Below are 18,883 nucleotides of genomic sequence, written 5' to 3'. Positions count from 1 at the left end.
TAATTTCTTTCTATATCTCTTTTTCTCTTCAGTTTTATTGCCTTCCTTTGTCACTTAGTTCTTTCTCGCACGTACGCAAATACAAATATACGCACGCGCACGCTTATACAATATTTGGGAACAGATGTCGAATGATGCCTACGAGTTACTAGGTATGTATATACAGCTGTGTACTACCATTATTTCATATATTGCACAGCTGACAGTAGTATGTAGCTGAACCAGCGGAACGATGAAACTTGAAACGCACAAATACTCAATTTTGTTTCAGATATTTTGTTGTCGTGACAACTAGGCTTGAGATCTTTACATTTTGTTCTCGATTTGCATTACTGAATAATATTCTATTATTTTATCACTGCTACACTACACACATACATATGTCTATATACATATACATACATATCTATGTAGTATATGTATGTACATTTTTAACATATATACATTTACCATGTTTATTCCAGGTTTTCAAAGTTAATGTCCAAAAATGATTTGATCACATGAAACTTGAAATTTTTACACTTCTTTCTAGGTAAAAATATGTATTTATGTTTGTGTATGCGTGTATGTGCGTGCCTGCGTGCGTGCGTATATGTACATATATATATATATATATATATATATATATATATATATATATATATATACACATATATGTATGTGTATAGTATAGTAACGCTTAAATGCGATAGAATAATAGAATATTATTCAGTAATACAAATCAAGAACAAAATGTAAAAATCTCAAACCTAGTTGTCATAACAACAAAATATCTGAAACAAAATTCAGTGTTTCCGCGTTTCAAGTTCCATCGTTCCGCTGATTCAACTACATACTACTGTCAGCTGTTATACACATGTATACACATATAGAACCTAGTCTAACCATGAGTATAAAATATAATAAACATAAATATACTAATAAATAATATAAATAAACTTAACATGCAGATATAATAAAACGTTGGAAATTATATTATACAACAGGAAATATAACGTGTTTTATATTACCTATATTGAAGTATAATGTAAAACTTTAATATTTATACTTCTTTCTAGATAAAAAATATGTATTTATTTTACCATAACAATAATCCATGAACAAGTATATAATGTAAATATAATCCTATAAATATGTTATTTTATTATCTATTACGAAAGTATGTTTACTATAATAGTATAATGGGTAATTACAATTTAATAGATGTACCGATTTGTATTAAGAATAAATTCATGTAGATATGAAATGTTATTTATTTCTCATAATGAGTTCTATGTATCGACAAGTACCTACGTATGTAAGTATGTTACTTTATACGTATGGTTTCGCGGTCTCAGTCAGTCTTGTCCTGTCAATTTACTCGAATTGAGGGGAAAAAGTTGCCATCTCTCTGTCAGTACTGGATTAGTCACGTGACATTGTAACACATGCACGACAGAGATGAAACGCCTCACGTGACCAAACCGTGGCGGAAGCGTGGGGGAATAGCGTCGTAAAAGGGGAAGGTAGAAATGAAGAGGAGAAGGGGAAAACTGGAAAGTGATATGAGAGCCAGTGTTGTCAGATAAGACTTGTGTCCCCACTTTAACTTCCCCTCAACTCGCGCTCCCTCCCCTCATCCGGTGACACTGATGAGAGTGAGAGTTTTCAGTGTGTTCACTCATTCACTGTACACTCGGTATCAGTAGTCAGTATCAGTACGACAGTAGTTCCGCGACACCCCTGCCGCGAGTGTTAAGAATGGAGGAGTAAATCATTTAAAATGAAACAAAGAAAATTATTGTTGTTCATTTAAAACTTTATGGTTATAAGTTAGCTATATAAATCCCGACGTAAAAAAGAATACCACCGGATAGTTGTTATATTAATATTTCATTTGATGGGTGACATTGGCACTTTGTGTAGCCAAATTTGTTGATCTTCCAAAAATCGACATGGATACATCCAATTTTCATCAACTTTTTGCGGCAATAAAAAATTTTGTACAAGTTCAACGCATTAAAGAGTAAGATATAGTAACAAATAGTAAATAAGAAATATTCATTTGTTCATCTTTGATTGTAAATTAACTTGCTTGACTGATTTAGTTATAATAACAATGGCTGTCTAAATGAACATATAAATTCCTGGAATTATCGTTTGATAACATTTAATCTTTGCATGGTATTTACATTTGTAGCTATGAACTATAATCTGTATTTTACTTTCATTGTAAAGTGCTCTAAAAAATAACATTGAATTTTCAACACGGCATGTTATCTTTCATTTTATTACTTTTGTATACCTATCCGTATGAAACCTTAAAAGTTAATTCCTTTATCCAATCTAACAAGCTAAATACCTGTTAAAAATACTTCTTATGCAATAAACTTAAGAGTATGCGTTACTTGTTGTATCTACATATTTTCATTTTAATTGTATTTATATGAATTTCTTGCATATGTATCTTTCAATTTTATCTTATTTATTAGTAGCATTAAAACTTTGCATGTATTGGGTATTTTAATTGGGTGTATTTAAATGGAATGCATTGGTGTTAAACTTATAACTATGGAGAAGTGGGTAATCTCATCACGTAATATTATCCATGGAACATTCACGTTATATGGACATTGAACTATTCAATCTTTATACTATTTCGGAACATGTGGAATGTTATCAACGAATGTAAATTAACAAGTAGGTATTGTACGCATGTGCATATAAAAATTTATGTAAAGTTTAATCTAAGATTTAACGTATGTGTATGTAATTTAGTAAATATAATTCGATTTTACATATATATTATTTTGTTACACACTCACAAATGCATATACATATGTTACACATACATATATATATATATATATAAAATTAAGAGGAAGTAGATAAAAGTTATTAAGAACTATAGATATGTTAAGAATGAGTGATATGTAATGTCCTTAAAAAAAAGAGAGAGATTGTTTTCAAATTGATAAAATAGTAGAAGCTGTTTTAACAGTATATGGAAACATCATAATAAATCATAAATATATTTTTGTTAAACCAATATTGTCTATATCCAGATTATATTATATCATCTCTCTATATCCAGTTTACTTTATTAATTTCGTGTATACATAAGTTATTGCAAACCAGACCAATTGTTATTAATAAGTGACTTTTTACTTCTATATGTTTCATCATTTTCTTGGCTTATCTAAAAAGAATTGACTCTGTCTTTTACATTCAGTGTTTCATATACTTACACAATATAGTTTCCAATAGTTTACGAGTATAATCATTTTCTTGAACTAAATTCTTTTTTACAGAATGTTATCTAGCTATACTTAGATTAATTAAGAAATATTATTTTGTAGTTTGATTTTATTTAATTGATAAAGGAGTGATTTCATTCTTGTATTCATTTTATTTTCTCAACCAAAATAGAACGAAATATATATTTAATACAATTAACTGTAAATGTCACTCATCGAAACTTATCTTCTTCAATTTAGATCTTGAAGTGGTATTAATTATTTAGAGGGAATGATATTACAACATTTACGTACTGTTGCTTTAATATATCAGTATTATACTATGCTCAATATATGAATATAATAAAATGACCTGATGGTCAATGTGTCCTATATATAAAATTACAATATTTTTTGTAATTGATTAACATTATTAATTAATCTTTGGAATATATCCAATTTTTACATAAATTCGCAATATAAAAATTATTTTTTATAACAATTTTTTATATTTCCTAATAGCTATGTGCTAATAGCTGTATGTGTACACATACATATGTATATATGTAATGATTGGTGTTTGATTATATTATGATGCTTATTTTAATATCTTATTTCTATGTTTTCTTCTTGCGTGACATCATAGAATTTTCATAATAATTCCTTATCTGATTGATTATTCATTGGCAGTCGAACCACCGGATGTGACACTATAAATGCAAAATATGGAAAGCTTGTAAAGCATTTAATGAATAAGTCTTGATTTTTTTACATTGTTGTCTTGATTTTTTTATATTGCTTGTAAATATATTGGGCTAGTAATTTAATACTCCATATGTTACAATTTCTGAGATATTGAACTTCCATGATTTTTATTAAAACATTAAAGCTCTTCCACAGAAGATTATGGTTAGTATAAAATTTCATGTTTGTAAAGAATACATTTTTTATTTGTGTGAATCCATATTTATACTTAAGAAGAATATTGTAGGATCTAGTATTTCTTGTTGACACCATATATTACTAAAAAATGTTAAACTAAGCCATATGTAATGTGGTGTTAATGTCAATAAACATCTATTGAACATGTACTGAAAATGCATGTATTTAAAATCGAGTAAGGAGGTACTTTTTGGAATTTTTACCTCAGTATTTCATTTTAAGTTTATGTAGTTGTAGTTAATCGAGTAGTCGTTTATTTATAATTTATAAATGTTAAGCAAACTATTTTATATTATTTCCTATTGTTTATTTTGTAGATGATTTTTAAAACAGTGATTCACTCAATATATATTAAATAGAAATAAATATTGATGTTAAGTTGCACAGAATAATATTTATATGTCCTTACAGAATAGAATGGATGAATCCTCGAGCATGCACACATGAAGCATACAATCCTACTACCGTAGAACATGTAGCAAATGTGGCTACTCATGGAATTTGGGTGGTACCATCTGTTATAGGATGTTTAGAACTTATTCGTCGATCTGTAACATGGACACAATTGGTATCAGCTTATGTTTATGGTACATCTTTAATTCTTGTTTTTGCAGTATCCACTTTTTTTCATAGTGTGCATTACTGCAATTATAACAGGTACAATAAAATCATACAGTGTAGTCATTATTTAAAATGAAGTGTTATAATAAGTTACATTGCAGGCAACTTAAAGATGCTCTACATCGTTGTGATCGTGCTATGATTTATATTTTTATTGCTGCTAGTTATTTTCCTTGGTTAAATGTAGACCATATCTCTCATGATGAACTGCTGTTTATAATGCGTTATGCTATTTGGATTATGGCGATAATAGGCATAGTTTACCAACAGATTTTCCATGAGCGATATAAAATGTTAGAAACAATTTTTTATTTAATTATAGGAGTCGGCCCTAGCATTGCAATTATTAATGTGGTAAGTACATTAAAAGATATATTTGCGAAACGAAATAGTTATAAATTATTGAAAGTTTATATTTTATTGTTCCAGTATAATTATTACAACATTACCGAGCTGAAAATGGGAGGACTTATTTATGTTACTGGTTTGGTATTTTTTAAATCTGATGGTCTTATACCCTGCGCGCATGCTATTTGGCACCTTTTTGTTGCTGCAGCAGCTGGATTTCATTATTATGCAATCTTGTCTCATGTTTTTCCTGCAACTGGTTCTCCTGATATTTATGTAGCAGCAGGTGTGCCATCTTTACCTGCATTAATCAATTCTCAAATTGAATTATGAAAATACAAGCCTAAATATTGTTCTTTTATAAATTGATAACCTGGAAAATTAGGATCTCTAGGGTACAAATCTTATCGAAGACTGCATTTTATTTCTGTGTTCAAAGGTTTCTTTTTAAGGATTAGGTTCAATTGATAGATACTTTTCTAAACATTAATTTGTGCAAATGTACATATGTATTAAGAACGAGTATTTACAGTTTTCCCTTGCTGGCATTGCGTTATTTAGAAGACATAGCAAAAATTGCTATCATATGATAAACTCTAATTTTTAGTGATTCGCGACTCTTAGATACCACAAGGTCAGTAACGAAAAGGAGTACTATTGGATTTGAAATAATAGTGATAAAAACAAAACATTAACGAAGGAAAATTGTTCAGTATTTCTTCTGTAACATTGTACGAGTCGAGAGCTAACAATAATACGTTTAGGAATAGTAAAAGTTGTTTTGTTATTACTCCAATTGGCTGGTATTTCGTTGTTATTTCATATGGAAGAAATACTGTAGCTTTTGTGCAATATGTAAATATACTTGGAAAGTAATTGTGATAAGTACCTGAATTAGAATGAAAATTATATCCTCGAATTCTGGATGTTTATTAAATGTTACTAAAGGTGTTAGGAAATTTGAATCGGTATATATATTTATATAACAAAAATTGACAGCATGTATTCAAACTAGAATGACAAAGCAGTACTTTTTAGTAATGCTCAACTATTAAAACATGTATATCATATGAATATCATATACTAATACAAGTATATGTATATGCACCAGTGTATAACAATTATTTTATAGAAAATCTCAAATAAGTTTTCTTATACTCTATGACTTTTTGTATGTAACTGTATGTACATTATTGTAAACTAGTGAATGTTCAATCTGTACAACAAAAAGTAAGTAGCAAGCTAAATTGACTGATCACATTGGACTTCGAACAAAGTTTATATTATTCTTGTACTTGCAAGTATACTGTGCCAAATTTTGTATTTAGATGGATATTATACAATTTCTATATTGCAGGAAGAAAATAATAAATGTTTTTATAGTAGTACACGTTTTTAATTTCATAAGAGGACTAACTGCAGCTACTTATTTTTGACACATACATATAATAAAATGTAATAGTATAATAATTGTATCATAATTATTATATAAAGATGATGTACAAAATACTAACATTTCCTTATTTCCTTTATACTAGATATTACGTAATAATATTCTGAGTAAATATGACTTCCTTGTATGTACATTGTACGTATGTTATTAATATATATTATAAATTAGCAAAAATATTGCTATATAGTCTAGTATATCATAGTACCATACTCATTTCATATACGATTATATTTCATGCGTATTCGGAATTCGGAGGACCAGTATGCAATCGTACTAGGGTCGCCAGATGAGGGGAGGGAGCACAAATTGAGGTGAAAAATTACTCTCTCTCTGCCAGTACCAGAGTATCCACGACAGGGCCGAAACGCGTCGGATACTTGGGGAATAGCGCAGTAGAAGGGGAAATTAGAGTGGGGGAACAAGTCTTGATCTGGCAATACTGAATATTCCTATTTTTGTTCTACCAATTCAATAACCATGACCAGCCTTTTGTGAATCCAATGATTACGGAAAAAAGAAAGTTAGAGCTCGAGTTTTTGGAACGGTCGAACACAACGTTATTGGAACTATATTTAATCATGCAATTGAAACCGCATCGTTTTCTGGTTACCCATGTAATTCGACTCGGATCTGCTTACAGTCGTTTCTAGATTATAAAAATCAAGATGTTATATCACAGAAATGTATTCACCTTTTATATAGTTTGCATAACGATTGTGCTGTCGTTTTATTCTCCGTTTAATAGCCGACAAAATACTTTTGTTTGTTTAGAAAATACGTTTCCGGTAGAAACGTTTTTGACCGAAGAAATTACTTATTTTCTTTTGTGAACTTTGCCGAATCTATGTAATATTTTTAAGATTTTTTTACGGTCAAGATCACCTTAAGTTTTTAAAAATCGATATGTATTCTTTAACTTCATACAAAAAAAAAAACTGTTGAATTCATCATAATCATGCATATATGTATGTATTTGCCAAGTTTTAGCATTGGACTTTTGAACTGTCTGCGTAGACGTAACGTATACGCGTATACGTTATGTTTTCTAACGCGTTACAAAACAGCCATGTAATCATATTAAAATTATATGCAAGCATATTAAAATATTAACATATTGAGCGCCGGCAACATATCGGCCACTTAAAGCCCAAACCAGCAAAAAAAATCCGACTCAGAATCCCGCGTTTTCGCGGGACCGGCGCTCAATATGTTAAAATATTCACAATATAGAAGCTACAGGAGCGATACAACTGGTTGATTGTTTAATTCATACTCGATTTGCATTACAAAGATAAGAGTCAAAACCCATTTGAAAATATTTTCCGCTGTTCTACATACGGATTAAACCATAGTTACCCAGATAGCACAGAGACGTCTTAGAGACGTCTTTTTAGGACGTAAGACTTTCAGACCTAAAATGTACGTAAAAAAGACGACTTTAAGACGTCGCGTGCTATCTGGGTAAATAAATTTCTACATTTCAAACATTTTTTTTTAACACATTCGCGACCGCTGACGTGAATTCAAGTCATTTTAAATTCTATTCCTGATTGCCGCTGACGTGAATTCACGTCCTGCAATTTTTGTTTCTGAATGCGGCAACATTAGGCGGGATTGGGATTGGATTTAAATTTAAATTATTTATTAATTTCCTAAATTAATTAATCCTTGCTTTAGCGATACAAGTTTGCGGCAACCAGCTTCAGAATTTCATTATTTTCGCCGGTACTCTATTATATAGAGTATAATAACTGTACTTTAATCACTTATTAAAAGTCTGCATTAGCTCACCTGTTTGATAAGGAAATAAGAAGAAAAAACAGTTTGATAAATCTAACAATTTCTTTCTCAACCTTTATTTCTACCGGCATGCAATAATAATTCTCCAAAAAAAAAACAATTTTTCTAAAAGAAAGCATAATTTTCAGATTTTTTACAGAAAGTAAATTGGATTCGTGTGTTTCAAAAGCGGTGGATAGCGTTCTTCGTTCGTCTTCAGAGTAAGTACGTAAGTACTTACACCTTACATAGATACATACATACATGTTCGTTCGCATTCATTCGATGATGTTCGTTCGTGCTTGTTAACTAATAATAAGCGTGGGCACGCTTTAAACCGGGCTCACATATTCGACATTTCAAATATAAAGAACAAAAGTATCCATTATTCTGCTATTTTTAAGTGTTTTTTATTGGGTATTGAGAGATATCTGATATTTACAAATTTTTAATATATTATTGAACGAAAACATATATTCGAACAGTATGTATATATATACGTGAGAATATATTATATATATTCTCGATGCTCGATGTCGATAGAACGGTAAAATATTTCTTATTAATCCTTCGTTTGTAGTCGCAAAAGTTATTTATCGAATAAGCATATGGTGCTTACACATTTGTAAACATATTGGCGAACTATTTTCCAAATATCGAACATTCTTTGTGTATATGTAAGTATACTTTACGATGTATACATCGGGCGTGTGCGGTGCGTATATATGGAGCGTGTGGGTCTGACTTTACTGGCAACGATGCGACGACTCTGGGAATGTCCTCTTCATGGTGCCCTTCGGATGTCATGGAACGTGATATGATAAATGCTGTAGCATGCACCAGACAAGCAATTAGAAATTGATTTCCTCTTAATCGTTGCTTCAGAGATGAGCCTAACTGGCTTAAACTTTAATAAGACCGAGCAGAATAAATGATTCACATAACATTATTTTATACTTAATACATTTTATTCTACATGGAGTATGCAAGAAACACAGCTGTATTGATCTTTATAAGAATATATAAATAAGTTAAAAACAAGAGTTTATTGGAATAGGAACCAGTAAAATAATATAGTACAAGAAAATCATAACAAATGAATAAAAATTTAATTACATGATGAATTAAGTTATCATTGTTGTTCATATCTATTTCACCTCTGTCTCTTAAATAAATGATACCGTAAATAGATAAACACGATGATAACACTCAAATATGAATTGATAAAATTCTTTAATAGATAAAGTGGAAATAGATTTTCAGTAGATTTACTACAAAATGGGATTTTATTGTATATATTGTAACTGTTAATTACAATTTTGCTTCCTTTATTAAAATTTATGTAATTTTAAAGTATTGTGTACACAATTATAAGTACATTAAATTAAAAATGGTAATCAGGAATATTTACTACAAAATTTTAGGTGTTATTCCTAATACCAAATTTGCTTCAAGATGTAATATAAAAATTTTTAGATGTTCTTCTAGTCAAGGCATATTTTGTGAAAATATTACTGTTTTAAAGGAACAATTACAGGAAGTGTTCAAATTTAAAAATAGCAATGTCAGTAACTGGATTATCGAGGTTAGTTTTAACCAATTAAGGTATCACTATTTATTCCACTGTTATATATTGTACAATTTTGTGCAAAAATCTCAGGCCATCTACATATGTTATACTGTATCTTTACATTTTCATTACTAAACATACTACTTTTTAGGTTTAGTATGCATATTTTGTCTTAATAACATTATTATATAATGTACTGTTCAAGAATATACAAAGACAGTTTGAATTTAAAACATAACTTAATAATACTTTGCAAAGACTTCAGCTTTTATATATTGAGATTATTATTTTACTTTAAATTACTCTATGAGTAAATAATGAATTATTTGTTCAATATAATAAGATTGAAGTTCTTTTAGAATAAAGCCCGTACATTATGTATAGGATACTGTAAGAGTGAAAAAGAAGATAGACAAAAACTTTTATGCACATTGGCATTTAAGTATGGTGTTCAACATAATGACGTAAATAACTTGGCAAAGAAATTGGTTTCTGAAGAGGTTTGTATTCTTTTTTTATTCAAACTTTATTATACTTATGTTATTTTTAAACGTAACTCATGCTTTCTATATTAAGTGTAATATTGAATTTTTTAACAATAAAACATATTCTTATTTCAGCCTAACAATGAAAGACGAATTTTTTCACATGAAAGAAACTTAAAGAGTATTCTGATACCAAATTATCAATGGCTATTTCTTATTATTGGGAGACTTGAAAATGGTGTAAAATTTCTTGTTGATTTGAGGACAGATATTTTAGTAAGCAATTTAAGATAATATAATTTGTTGAAATATTTAAAATGATAAATTTAAGCGTTATTTGTGAACTTATTTTGTATGTATATTTTTGATAGGAGTTGATGTCAGAAACTGAAGATATTGATGAAAATCTTGTAATACAACAATTAAACATTTCGCTACGAGATTTGTTACTACTCTGGTTTTCAGTAGGATTTCTACACTTGGAGAGAATAACTTGGCAAAGTTCATGTGACATATTAGAAAAGGTAAACAATTTGGATAATTAATTAACAAATAATACTAGTAACTACTTAATCTAATCCCCATTTTTATGAAGGTTTCAGATTATGAAGCAATACATCCTATAAAGAATTGGTTAGATTTAAAACAAAGAGTTGGACCGTATAGAAGGTGCTATATATTTACACATCCATCTATGCCAAGAGAACCTCTTGTTGTGTTACATACAGCATTATGTGATGTAATACCTGGTATGAAATTATATAATTATTGTTCTTACTCTCTAGGTTACTATCAAACGTGTAATGGTCAACTTTTGAATAGTATAGACTTTAACTGTACTTAGTATTATACTAACGTGATTATTTTAATAATCAGAGCATGTGCTAATTATTTTTAATCAGACATTTCATATAAGTATTATATTATTTATATTAATATGTCATAAAATTATAGATTCTGTAAAAGGTATTGAAGAAGCAAAAGCTAGAATCATTGGTAGTACAAAAAAAGATGTCTCATTCCTGGAAGAAGACAAATCTAAAATAAAGTCTGCAATATTTTATTCAATTGCTTCTACTCAAAGAGGATTACAAGTAAATAAGTCATCAAAATTTTAAAATTGGAAGTATAACATTTTAAAAGAAAATGTTTGTCTCTTTTGTAGGGTATTGAACTAGGTAATTATTTAATAAAGGAAGTAGCGAGTGAAATAATATCTGAATTTCCTATGATACGTGAATTATCTACTCTATCACCAATACCCAATTTTAAGAGTTGGCTACTGGAAAAATTAAAGCAGGGTAAAACTTGTACTGTATATTTTTTACTTTTCTTTGCTTATAGAGTAAAGAGTAAGGATCAACTTGTAAAAGTATTTTTTTATATCGACTTTTACTTTCTAGATGTAAATTGTATTTTTATGGACGAAGAATTTAGGTCCATACAAAATATTCTAAATGAAGAAAACATAGCACTTGGACTTAAAAAACTATTGAATAATTCGCTGTGGACCAGTAATGAAGAATTATGCAATGTTTTAAAAACACCATTAGTTCGTGCATGTGCTTGGTACTTGTACAAAGAAAAACGACGGAATTATGCCTTAAATAACGTTGGTATGTTCATTTTAATTAACATTTATACAGGGACATACGGTTAATATTGTATTTTTACTGTAGCCAATTTTCATTTGCGCAATGGAGCGGTTATGTGGAGAATAAACTGGTTAGCTGATCCTTCACCGCGTGGGGTAGCAAATAGTTGTGGTATTATGGTGAACTATAGGTAGCAACATTTTTTATTTAAAATAATATTCTAAACACATGTAACTAAGATTTATATTTTACTTACAGGTATTATTTAAATGATACTGAAAAAAATAGTCAAAATTATATTGAAAATTATTCCATAAGTGCATCCGAAAGTGTAATTAACTCCACAATAGAGCACGAAAAAGTATGGAATAAATTGTAATTACTAAAAAAAGTGGTTTTGGATGAATGAATATTTATATGGTAAGATTATATTATATATTAGCAACGTCTCTGTTAAACAACCTTCAAATTTAAGAGATATAATTAAAAAAATATTCGTAATATTGACATGAATATCAATTGAAAATTACAAAATATTTCCAAATATCAAATGAAAATTATATAAATATAGCACTTGCAAAAATCTTAAGTCTTGAGTTATGAATTCATAAAATTTGGTTTAGTCTTTACTACTTTTAAATATGTACATCAAATGTTAGGTACTAGGCTTCTTCAATAAAAATTTGAATATTTCAGATGTATGTTATCCTATATAAAAGTTATATACAGAGATCCTATTTTATAGTACTACCACATACACATACACACATCAGGTCTATTTTCATTTCTAGTTACAAGCAGTTAATTCAAAATTCTTTTCTATTACTCTTCAAATTTTATGTTTTTATTAAAGATTATTACATTTGTTCATTTATACAATAGCTGTTTCCTGTCCAGCTTAAAGACAGCACAATAGTCTGCAAGCAGATCTGAAATAAATTATGTTGTATTATTATACAAATATTTTTCATTCACATGAAAGGTGTTCTGAGATGACTGAATTCAATATACCATAATATAATAAGAAATTTTAACTATAGAGCTATGACCTTAATTTCTAATTTCTATCTTCCAGTCATTTTTTTTTAATATATCGAACTTTGAATTTATAACAAAACAATAAATAATGTTCACATATGCGAACCAGCCCTGTCTGTATTTCCCACATTTTATTACAATGCAACACCCTGTATATAGATACTGTACATGTATGTCAGGAGAAAATTTATTTTTTAGGTACCTGTAGTCAAGGCTGGGTTTGGTGAAAGTTTGTGGGAAGATGAGGTCTACTTTCTAGTTTTGTATAATCCAAACGAAATTCCTTTGCTAGTTTTCTCCAACTTTGCGCATCAAAATAATAATAAGTACCACGTTCATATGTTGATGTCTTTTCTACATGTCCCAATCCTGGTGCTTGCGTTATCCACACCTTTTCTTCCATATGATATCGCCAGTCTCTACTATACCTAAAGTAATTGCAACAAACAATGTCTTTGCCAAATTCACTTTACTAATAAGTACCAAACCATATGTATAATGACAATTATATGTACATACAATTCCGCTGCTGCTGCTAATTGCAGAACATCCCCAACATTTGTATAAAACATATAAAATAGTAGATCTTCCTTATATCGATTTAATTTAACTGGTGCTAGTTTATCTCTAAAATGAAAAACAATATATAAAGTAAATGATTTTAATTGTTTTTGGCGTGTCTACTACATCAGGGGCGACGAACTAGAAAAAGAACTTTCAAAGACTTTCTTGAGATTCACTTTTGTTTTATCTCCATTGCACTCACACTTCGCACGCACACATCAATCTCACTCGCTCTCGTCGCTCGCATTTTTTATGGTGAGGGAATAGGCTAGTCGCTGTCGTTACGTCTCTAGTTGAAGAGGAAATCATGCGGCCCGTGGCGGAGTAAAAGTTCGTCACCTCTGTACTACTACATGATGGATAATAATGAATACGTAGCAACAAATGATACCTGATTGTAGCGTTAATAAGATATTCCGGCGGCACATGAAAATCAATATCCTGAGGTCGGCATGGTGTTTCAGCCCAAGGACCACCAAAGTTTTGGTAAAGGTTCTCTGGTGAATTAAGATTTAATCCTAACGCGGTTAGATCTTGGCCTAGTGCCAAAGATACTAAATTCGGATCTGTTTCAGCTGCCCTAATAAATGTTAAAAGCCCAATCATTCCAAACTGATCTTTTACCATACTAGCTGGTATATTGGTTACTTTTCCTATAAAATATAACAATAAATATTGATGTAACGTATAAGATATAGAAAATGTTTTTAAATAAAAAATATTGTAAAAGAATAACAGCAAATAATAAATCGTATGCTTCATTTTTGCTTCTTTTTTTATAAATAGCTTTAGTACCATCGGGAGACGTTTGTATGCCTCTTTTAGATGATTGAGACATATCAGATCCATGCGCTCTATTTGCTTGCAATACATCTTGTCCAATTTCAGGACCAAGTCCAACAGGTACATTTTTGTCTCCAGACACGCTCCCACCTGGTGATGGTCCTTCTCTATTTTGTGTCCCTGGTAATGCTGGGAAATCTTCAGAACTCATAGTAAATTCACTCGATTCAGATGTTGGTTGTTTTACCATTCCAACTACAATTCATATAAATACTTATATAACAATAAGTATTTATTGCATAATCATAATTGTTGTTATGTTTATCAAATTTTTAAATAATAGAGAAATTGAATGTTCTTTAAAAGTTTATAGCTTATAAAATTGAAAATGGTATCTGAAGACATAAAATCTCTGTAGCACTTGAGAAGGTATTAAGCAAAAGCAAGTATTGTTTAGTTTCTTGTTTATAATCGTATATTATTATATAATATATATGCATGTATTGTAACTCTTTACTTACCAAATAATAAAAGCAAAAATTACCAAGTAAATTAAACCAGATACAAAATATTCAAGCTACCCATATTACAAGATTCCTTTTATAAATTCTGTGTTCGAAGATCAAATGAGTTCTATCTAAAAGACTAATATTCTCCTCTGTTTTGTAGAACTCTGGAGAAAATAATTCTTAACCACATACGATTTATTAAATTTTTATTTGAAGTTGCTTAAATCCGTGTATGTAACATGAGACTGTCAACATGTTAATAATGAATAAGTACCATGATCAAAATAATGGAATAGCTTGGTATTCTATTAAAATTTCAGTTTTTATAAGAAATTATCCATATATAATACTTATGCTTGCTTAATACCTCCATTTTTTAAATTTGTATTCTATTTAGATAAATTACTGCCAATTAATTATGAAAACTAAGAAACGATAAAAATTCTACTTTTCTTTTATCATAGATAATGGTTACTGCTGTACACGAACAAAAATGTAAAATACATTTTAGTACAAAAAAACTTCACCTCGAAATTAGAATTGACCAAATAATAAATTTTTTCATTTGTTACAGGACTTCCGTTAAATTCCTAAAATTTCATTATTCTTTTATTTACAAAATGCATAAAATTATCACTAACTTACATAATTGCATTGAAATAAAATATTACAAATTCAGAAACGTAGACAAAACAATCGAGATAACTTTCACATAATCAATTTTACTTTAGAAAAACTTCAACTGGAACCAATAAAAACAGAATTTTTAATTGATTAAAATTTAGTTTCTTAATAAAAATTTAGTCTTGAGGGCATGTGTCTATCATATACAGTATGCAGGGTAAGTTAACTTAACTGTACCACCTAAATTTGCTCATAAATTACTTGTTATTTAAAAAAAATCATCGAAATGAGAATAGTTTGGTATCAAGTATACCAAAGAAGCATACAATGTGATCATTAGCCTTTTGAAATTTTGCTATTTTAACGAGATACGAAGCTGATCATGAAGGTAATATTTCCGTTCAGGCTGCGTCGCGTCGGTCTCCGCGTCGGTAACCGACGACACCAAATTTAGTGTACCTATGTATGTATATTAAAAATTGAGAAACTGTGACCTTGCGTTTTGTTTAGCGTTCAACTGTATCGAACAGCGTAAACGGAAAGGTAAACATAGGATATTGAATGCTAAGTAAAAAACTATTAATGATGGAACTTTTGTGCATGACAAATCTATACAGCACGTGTCTGCTTAATACAGGAGTTTTGAGAATTTTCAGCATTACTTACATTGAAGATTAACTGTAGAATATCTTGGTAATTGTTAGCTTTTGACCCTATGTATCTTAATAGCTTTTTACTCAAGACTGAATATTCTATCGAATGGCAAGGTCAAACATTAAAATATAAAAGAAAAGATCATGGTAGCACATTCCTATTTTGATAAACCAGTGAAATTTCAAAAAGCTAATAATCACATTGTATGCTCCACTTAATAACGAACGACTTTCGTTTGAAAAATGATTTCATACAACAAGTAGTTTAGGAGTGAATTTAGGTGATATCTAGTTAAGTGGTTCACTCTTTATACATATAACTTCATAGGCCTTAAATATTACAACACAACACATCATGTATTTTGAAGTTTGAATAATTATTGATACATACCATAAGGTTGTTTCCCAGGCATGGGACTAGGTTGCGGCATAGAATCACCTTGTCCTCTGTTTGTTAATGAAGGAAACTCAGACAGATCTAACAATGGAGGAGTACTTGTATCTCCACCTCCTCCACTGCCAAAAACAGAGTGAAAATTATTAATTTGTCCTTGAGATCCGTAATTACGACTTTGTGGTATTCCAAAAGTGCCCATGCTACCCATTGGATTTGAGGTTCTGTAAATTTGTATAAACTTTTCATTTGTTTCAAATGAAATATCACTGTAAATACATTACAAGATACATAAGATAATATAATATAACCGACAAGTTATTTTATAAATTGTGAAAAGAAACTAACCCAAGAGCAGGCATTGTACGTCTGTCTGTAAAAGCTCTCTGCCCAAACAGTCCCCTACTGCCCATAGGAGAGAGCTGTTGTTGTTGTGGTTGATGATTGTTTTGTCCACCTGCTGCTCCTGAGGCTCCAATGTACACGCTAGTAACTACTACCGCAGAAGCGATTGAACTTGAAGTGCTTGTAGACGAGCCTGAGAACATGCCCGAGGTAGGTGTGACATGACCCGTCAGGGTCGACGAATTTAAGCCCCCCCCACCACCCGTACGCGATGTAAGGCTTGTATTCGCAGTACTGCGTGGCGGTTGCTCAAAGTTCAGGTTGGCCATAGCCTGGTGGCTCCACTACAAAGTACCTGCTGGGGCACACCAACACACTTTTATGTCAATTACCACACGATCACTTCTATTTTATTGCATCACTTGTAAGCTGTTCAATTTCATGGAACTGAGGAAAATCCATGACAATAACTCCTAGTAGCAACCTGCAACACAATCAGGCAGAAAAACAAACATTTTGTAATATCAATGGAAAACTAGTTATTAGGTATTAGTAGTAACTTAGTTATTACTTAGTAGTATTACTTACTTTATTATTGATTACTTAGAAATCTTACTATCTTATTATCTACATTTTAACAACATGTACGTTGAAATTTTTACCTCTTTATCGCAGCCCCAATGCTTTGGTCATATCAAAATCATAGACAGGAAATGAGAATGGACCTATTGGCAAGGAAAGATATCATTTCCATAAAAATGCTATGTAGTTTTTATACAATTGATTTAATAAAATGAATGATTACATCTAATGCATTATAATACATAACAAAGAAGTTTATTTCTCATTTATTATATTATATTATATGTGAGTAAATAAATGTATACAATAGAATGTGTTATCCTAAAGAACAAAAAACTAATTTGAACTACTTATGTTTTACAAACTAATCGTTTATAGAAGAGGAAATATTTCTATAAAAAGATATAAATAACATTTATCTACTTGTTTAATAACAAGTAAAAGGACATGTGTATGATAATATTAAATAACAAGATCTTCTTAAAGGTTCTACATACACTTGTTAATAAACATAGGTACATACTTTCTAAATACTCATAAACTAACCTGAACATTATTCTGGAATGTTTTCATATTTCTATATAAATCCATAATCATAAAATCAATATATGATACTAATTTCGACAAGAACGACTTGTTATTGTGATCACTGATTATTGTATATATGATAACATGGTAATGTAATGGAAATGATTAATTGAAAACTTTTTCTGTTATTTGTATTAGTACTTTAAAAGTGCAATGAAATTTCGAATACAAAGAAGATATAGAAATTTCAAAAAACTATCGAACTGAAAGTTGGTGATTTTGACATTGTAACGACAGAAATCAGTAAGTAACAAGCACAAAGAAAGCAAAGGTTATAACGTCTACATAATCAAAATAGTAAGGGTATGATGGCCTAAATTTGATTACCTATATTATGGAATCCGTTGTTAAGTTACTGCATAAAAGAATCCATTAAATTCATAATAAACAAAGTAAATGAGTGTAAAAAAAAACACAAAAACGTCGATGTTGACTTGGAATGAAATCTGATAAGGTAAAAGTTATGTCGGATAATTAGTGGTTTATATTAGAGAAGATTTTCACGCTGACACGTCCCGAAAAATAAACTTTTATGCACATTATAATATTCTTAACAAATAAACTTCTGTTTTGTCAATCAGTTTCACAAACTTAAACAACACTAGAGACACGAATTTCTGCCATATTAACCATTTCTACGGCGCAATCAAATTAAGTACCGAGACATTCAAAATTTCTGACATTGAACAAATTACAACCTGTAAATAACAATAATAATAATTAATTTATAAATTATTTAATTCAAATTGGGCTAATATGTTTTAATATTGTTCGATAAGTAAATGATTTTTCATT

At 29.7% G+C, this 18,883-nt stretch overlaps 3 protein-coding genes across 11 annotated transcripts; 2 read left to right on the top strand and 1 right to left on the bottom strand.

Annotated features, from left to right (window-relative positions):
- Positions 1–14: 14 nt before the first annotated feature.
- Positions 15–6,511, top strand: LOC143354202 (monocyte to macrophage differentiation factor 2). Of its 4 annotated transcripts, none has more exons than XM_076788094.1 (5): positions 1,596–2,005; positions 4,105–4,124; positions 4,569–4,814; positions 4,880–5,132; positions 5,208–6,511. In XM_076788094.1, the coding sequence occupies exons 3-5, from the start codon at positions 4,579–4,581 to the stop codon at positions 5,457–5,459; spliced, it is 741 nt and encodes a 246-aa protein (XP_076644209.1). In that variant the 5' UTR covers positions 1,596–2,005; positions 4,105–4,124; positions 4,569–4,578; the 3' UTR covers positions 5,460–6,511. The 4 variants fall into 4 exon arrangements, with proteins under 4 accessions (XP_076644211.1, XP_076644209.1, XP_076644208.1 ...); XM_076788093.1 differs by lacking the exon at positions 4,105–4,124 and adding an exon at positions 2,472–2,679; XM_076788096.1 differs by lacking the exons at positions 1,596–2,005; positions 4,105–4,124 and adding an exon at positions 15–152.
- A 3,146-nt stretch (positions 6,512–9,657) lies between these two features.
- LOC143354198 (malonyl-CoA decarboxylase, mitochondrial) lies at positions 9,658–13,384 on the top strand. Of its 2 annotated transcripts, none has more exons than XM_076788081.1 (11): positions 9,658–9,943; positions 10,288–10,428; positions 10,549–10,689; positions 10,785–10,937; positions 11,009–11,162; positions 11,368–11,507; positions 11,579–11,714; positions 11,817–12,029; positions 12,093–12,198; positions 12,267–12,428; positions 13,245–13,384. In XM_076788081.1, exons 1-10 carry the CDS (start codon positions 9,749–9,751, stop codon positions 12,385–12,387), a joined length of 1,500 nt encoding a protein of 499 aa, XP_076644196.1. In that variant the 5' UTR covers positions 9,658–9,748; the 3' UTR covers positions 12,388–12,428; positions 13,245–13,384. The 2 variants fall into 2 exon arrangements, with proteins under 2 accessions (XP_076644196.1, XP_076644195.1); XM_076788080.1 differs by having other exon boundaries at positions 11,579–11,723.
- Rga (CCR4-NOT transcription complex subunit regena) lies at positions 12,821–18,731 on the bottom strand. 5 transcript variants are annotated; one of them, XM_076788084.1, is made up of 10 exons: positions 18,416–18,731; positions 18,047–18,077; positions 17,581–17,643; positions 16,922–17,402; positions 16,571–16,797; positions 14,406–14,648; positions 14,002–14,263; positions 13,566–13,673; positions 13,249–13,474; positions 12,821–12,937 (listed from the first exon to the last, which is right to left on the bottom strand). In XM_076788084.1, the coding sequence occupies exons 4-9, from the start codon at positions 17,245–17,247 to the stop codon at positions 13,255–13,257; spliced, it is 1,386 nt and encodes a 461-aa protein (XP_076644199.1). In that variant the 5' UTR covers positions 17,248–17,402; positions 17,581–17,643; positions 18,047–18,077; positions 18,416–18,731; the 3' UTR covers positions 12,821–12,937; positions 13,249–13,254. The 5 variants fall into 5 exon arrangements, with proteins under 5 accessions (XP_076644199.1, XP_076644201.1, XP_076644197.1 ...); XM_076788086.1 differs by having other exon boundaries at positions 18,047–18,058; XM_076788082.1 differs by having other exon boundaries at positions 18,047–18,731.
- Positions 18,732–18,883: the final 152 nt, after the last annotated feature.

Source organism: Halictus rubicundus, chromosome 5 (genome assembly GCF_050948215.1).
Source record: "Halictus rubicundus isolate RS-2024b chromosome 5, iyHalRubi1_principal, whole genome shotgun sequence".
Taxonomy (NCBI): domain Eukaryota; kingdom Metazoa; phylum Arthropoda; class Insecta; order Hymenoptera; family Halictidae; genus Halictus; species Halictus rubicundus.
The sequence above is the reverse complement of the archived record's forward strand: the minus strand, read 5'-3'. Positions and strand labels throughout refer to the sequence as shown.

Bases quoted from the DNA above. Each gene is read 5' to 3' on its own strand.
- LOC143354202 (XM_076788092.1), top strand. From the start codon at position 1,935: ATGGATACATCCAATTTTCATCAACTTTTTGCGGCAATAAAAAATTTT. The intron at 2,006-4,568 runs GTAAGATATAGT...ATGTCCTTACAG, and splicing joins CAAGTTCAACGCATTAAAGA to AATAGAATGGATGAATCCTC. The intron at 4,815-4,879 runs GTACAATAAAAT...GTTACATTGCAG, and splicing joins CATTACTGCAATTATAACAG to GCAACTTAAAGATGCTCTAC.
- LOC143354198 (XM_076788080.1), top strand. From the start codon at position 9,749: ATGGTAATCAGGAATATTTACTACAAAATTTTAGGTGTTATTCCTAAT. The intron at 12,030-12,092 runs GTATGTTCATTT...TTTTTACTGTAG, and splicing joins TTATGCCTTAAATAACGTTG to CCAATTTTCATTTGCGCAAT. The intron at 12,199-12,266 runs GTAGCAACATTT...TTTTACTTACAG, and splicing joins GGTATTATGGTGAACTATAG to GTATTATTTAAATGATACTG.
- Rga (XM_076788082.1), bottom strand. From the start codon at position 17,247: ATGGCCAACCTGAACTTTGAGCAACCGCCACGCAGTACTGCGAATACA. The intron at 14,264-14,405 runs GTACTAAAGCTA...TATATTTTATAG, and splicing joins CATACAAACGTCTCCCGATG to GAAAAGTAACCAATATACCA. The intron at 13,475-13,565 runs GTATGTACATAT...CAATTACTTTAG, and splicing joins TTAGCAGCAGCAGCGGAATT to GTATAGTAGAGACTGGCGAT.